At 52.8% G+C, this 3,585-nt stretch overlaps 1 protein-coding gene across 1 annotated transcript; it reads left to right on the plus strand.

The window, feature by feature from the left end:
• The first annotated feature begins 617 nt into the window (after positions 1–617).
• Positions 618–2,127, plus strand: LOC109771431 (peroxidase 1-like). The gene is made up of 2 exons (XM_020330116.3): positions 618–873; positions 951–2,127. The coding sequence occupies exons 1-2, from the start codon at positions 640–642 to the stop codon at positions 1,707–1,709; spliced, it is 993 nt and encodes a 330-aa protein (XP_020185705.1). The 5' UTR covers positions 618–639; the 3' UTR covers positions 1,710–2,127.
• The last annotated feature ends 1,458 nt before the right edge of the window (positions 2,128–3,585 follow it).

A 3,585-nucleotide genomic window follows, 5' to 3' on the forward strand; every position in this document is an offset into this window, starting at 1 on the left:
AACAAAGGATCACAGCCATCTGCCCGAGCGCCGAGCCCGCAAGAACTAAAAAGACCTAACATAAGCTATTAGCCGGAGCAAAGGCACCGGGATTTTCCTCCACATCATCGGCCATTGGAGCGACAGGAAGAGGGCAGGTGAATCCATAGGCTCCCCCACGGCGAAGGAGGGAGAGTTTGCCCTATCCGCCGAAGGAGGGAAAACACGTCCACTTCGTCCCAAGGTTGATCTACCCAACGGTAGCCGGCAGGGCAGTAGATACCACAGTAAACCTGGCGCACATGTCAATGGCGCAACGACTAGTAATACAGCTAATGTCAGTTTGACCCGACAAACTGCGCGGAACACTAGCACTAGAAGAGCCCGCAGCAACGGAAATGCAAATAAACAATGAGATTTACAGCTTTGACTCACCGATTATAGCTTGTCCACGCCCTTCCATGCGAATCCGCCCGGAGGTCAACTCGGATCTTCTCGTCACTCCACCCGCACCTACCAGTTCAGACTGTTCTTAGTGCTCCGGTTCACCCCGTTGCCGTTGGTCCCAAGATCAATGGACGCATATAAATAACCACCATGGCCACACTCTCCTCTATACCTATTCGAGCTCACAGAAATCAAAGGATCGAACTCAGAGAAATGAGCGGAGGACGCGTCCTTCACCGGGGATCTCCTTCCCCTCTCCTTCTGGTCTTGGCATGGGGCGTGCTTTTCGTCGCAGTGTCTGAAGCGCAGCTGGAGGTCGGGTTCTACGACTACACCTGCCCGAGAGCGGAGCAGCTTGTCCGCACCGTCGTCCGCGCCGCCATCCGCCGCGACCCCGGCATCGGCGCCGGGCTCGTGCGCCTCTTCTTCCACGACTGCTTCGTCAGGGTCAGCTTCTTTCCGGCATGTCCGTCTCATATAATTCCGTGTCAACAACCTAATCCCAACGTTAGTGCACTGCGCAGGGGTGTGACGCGTCCGTGCTCCTGGACGCAGTCCCTGGCAGCGACGACGCCGTGGAGAAGGCGTCGCAGGCGAACAGCCCCAGCCTCAGGGGCTACGGCGTCATCGAGCGCGCCAAGCGCGTGGTCGAGCGGCGGTGCCGGCGCACCGTCTCCTGCGCTGACATCGTGGCCTTTGCGGCGCGCGATGCCAGCAGCGTCCTGGGGGGCATTGACTACGAGGTACCGGCGGGGCGGCGCGACGGCCGCGTCTCCAACGCGTCGGAGGTACTCAACAGCCTGCCCCCGCCCTTCTCCAACGCCTCGCGGCTCGTCGACAGCTTCGCCGCCAAGGGCCTCACGGCCGACGACATGGTCACGCTCTCCGGCGCGCACTCGTTCGGCCGCACCCACTGCTCCGCCATCGCCTTCCGTCTCTACCCGCGGGTCGCGGCCGACATGGACGCCGCCTACGGCAGGTCCCTCCGGGCGCGGTGCCCGGCGGCGACGGGGCGCCGGGACCGGGTTGTGCACCTGGACCCGGTCACGGGGCTCCGGCTCGACAACCAGTACTACAGGAACGTGCAGACGCGCGCGGTGCCGTTCACGTCGGACGTGACGCTGCTGACGCGGGATGACACGGCGGCGCTCGTCGACCTCTACGCGCGCAACAGGACGGCGTGGATGTCGCGGTTCGCGGCCGCGATGGTGAAGATGGGCGACCTCGACGTGCTCACTGGCACCCAAGGAGAGATCAGGAGCCTTTGCAACAGAGTTAACTAGCTAGTGCATGCATTCCATCTGCTAGTGGCTGCTTCGACAAACAGCGACCTGCAACAACCGTGGAAGTAAACTGCTAGTAGTTCATCAGCCACAAGATTTTTCCTATTTATATATGTTCATTCAAACATTCATTATAGTAAATACTAGCAAAAGGGCCCGTGCGTTGCGACAGGAGAAAAAAATACCACACACTCTTAATTTATAAAAATGATCTATAATCTGAGTATTTGTAGCTATGGCCCAAACAAAGATGGTCTTTGCCTACAAAAGCGCAAGTTCAAGATTTCACATGTCTTCTATTTAAACAAGGCTTGCATGTAGATTTAATACATACGAAGGAATGGGCAAGTGAACTTCAATTTCGTCTTCAATCCTGATTTTGCTGAGATGTTCATCCACAATCCGGATCAGACATGAAGGAAAGATGGATAATGCACTATTGATTAAGAATGCACCCTAGATAGTATTTTTGAAATGGTTAACAAGTAAAATAACATCATATTCAGATTCTAAATATTTTTCTAATCAAATTCCATATATAACATGTTATATTTGAAGTTACAGTTTAGAAGATATGAGTATTTTAAAAACATTTGATATGTATTGCGAGTTTAATGTTAAAAGCATCAGAAGGTTTTCTATAAAATAGCATGACGGACAAAGAATACCTATTTTTTTATTAATAGGTATAAATATGCCTTTTGATGCTTGGGCTCCAAGGAGCTGTTATTTTGATTTTTTTTTAATGTTTCAATTATTTAAAATTCTAAAAAAATCCACATAATAACGGATGTACTCCCTACGCCCCGTTTTGACACTACACTAGTGTCAAAAATGATATTATATTATGAAACGGAGAGAGTAGTATATGTTAACAACACATTCCTCACAAAGATCTATTGCTCATCAATGCGGATTACAGCCATGGGTTCGTCAAGTTCTAACCATTACAGGGGAGGAGGAGAACACCAGAGGAAGAAAGACAGAATCACAGAAACAGAGGAGGCCGAAGTTGTCCAGTTTCTAGCCTTTTTCTTTTTTTCTTTTTTCGAGACAATTGTCACACCTGATGCTACCACATCGATGGACAAGATAGGAGAGACGACCAGGCGTGTGTGTGGGCTGAGCCCATAAGTGTAACAGGCCGTATGTGGTCAGAGGTTGTGTAAGTGGATGTACTTAACCTAGCGAGACAGACAGAACATGCATGAATGAAGAGATATCTGAATCTGCTCATCCCCTTTCGTCTCTCCCTCACCTATTCCTGCTTCTTCCTCTCTCCCGATTTTCCCTGGTAGCGATCGATCGATCCCCCTTGGAATGTGGTCGTTACAATTTGGTATCTCAGAGCCACAAAATTTCCTTAGAATTATTTGCCGCCGCGGTTTTCCTCGCTCCCTTGGTCAGATTGGTAACATCCACCGCCGTAGGTGCTATTTCACTCTGGTGAGGTCGCCCGAAATCCTCGGCGGGGTTCGATCTACTCAGGGCGGGAACCACGGCGCCCTCCAAGGCTCCTGTTCATAATCGATGAGGAGAAGAACCTGGCGGAGAAGCGAGCCGAGGCGCAGACGACGTTTAACACTGAAGTCTCCCACGAGTTGCAGAGCTTGTCCTAGAAGATAGTGCTCACACAAGCCGAGGTTGACGACGTGCGCAAGGTGGCCTCCCGGAGACTGCATCGGCCCCCTCCACAGCCTCGCAAGTGCACGATCCTTCCCCGGCGGGCTGGCGAGCACCTGTGGCCAACAACGGGCTCCAACAACCAAAGGTTGTGCTCCACACGCCTCGTTCCGAGCCGCGCGCCGCGCCTCCCCCGAGCGCACTGCCGATCCCGCAGGCTCTCACCAGTCGGATCCCCTTCGCCCGGCTCACA

This window comes from Aegilops tauschii, chromosome 6 (genome assembly GCF_002575655.3).
Source record: "Aegilops tauschii subsp. strangulata cultivar AL8/78 chromosome 6, Aet v6.0, whole genome shotgun sequence".
NCBI classification, from domain to species: Eukaryota; Viridiplantae; Streptophyta; class Magnoliopsida; order Poales; family Poaceae; genus Aegilops; species Aegilops tauschii.

Excerpts from the sequence above, each read along its gene's own strand:
- LOC109771431 (XM_020330116.3), top strand. The coding sequence starts at position 640 with ATGAGCGGAGGACGCGTCCTTCACCGGGGATCTCCTTCCCCTCTCCTT. Across the intron at positions 874-950 it reads TCCACGACTGCTTCGTCAGG|GGGTGTGACGCGTCCGTGCT; the intron begins GTCAGCTTCTTT and ends TGCACTGCGCAG.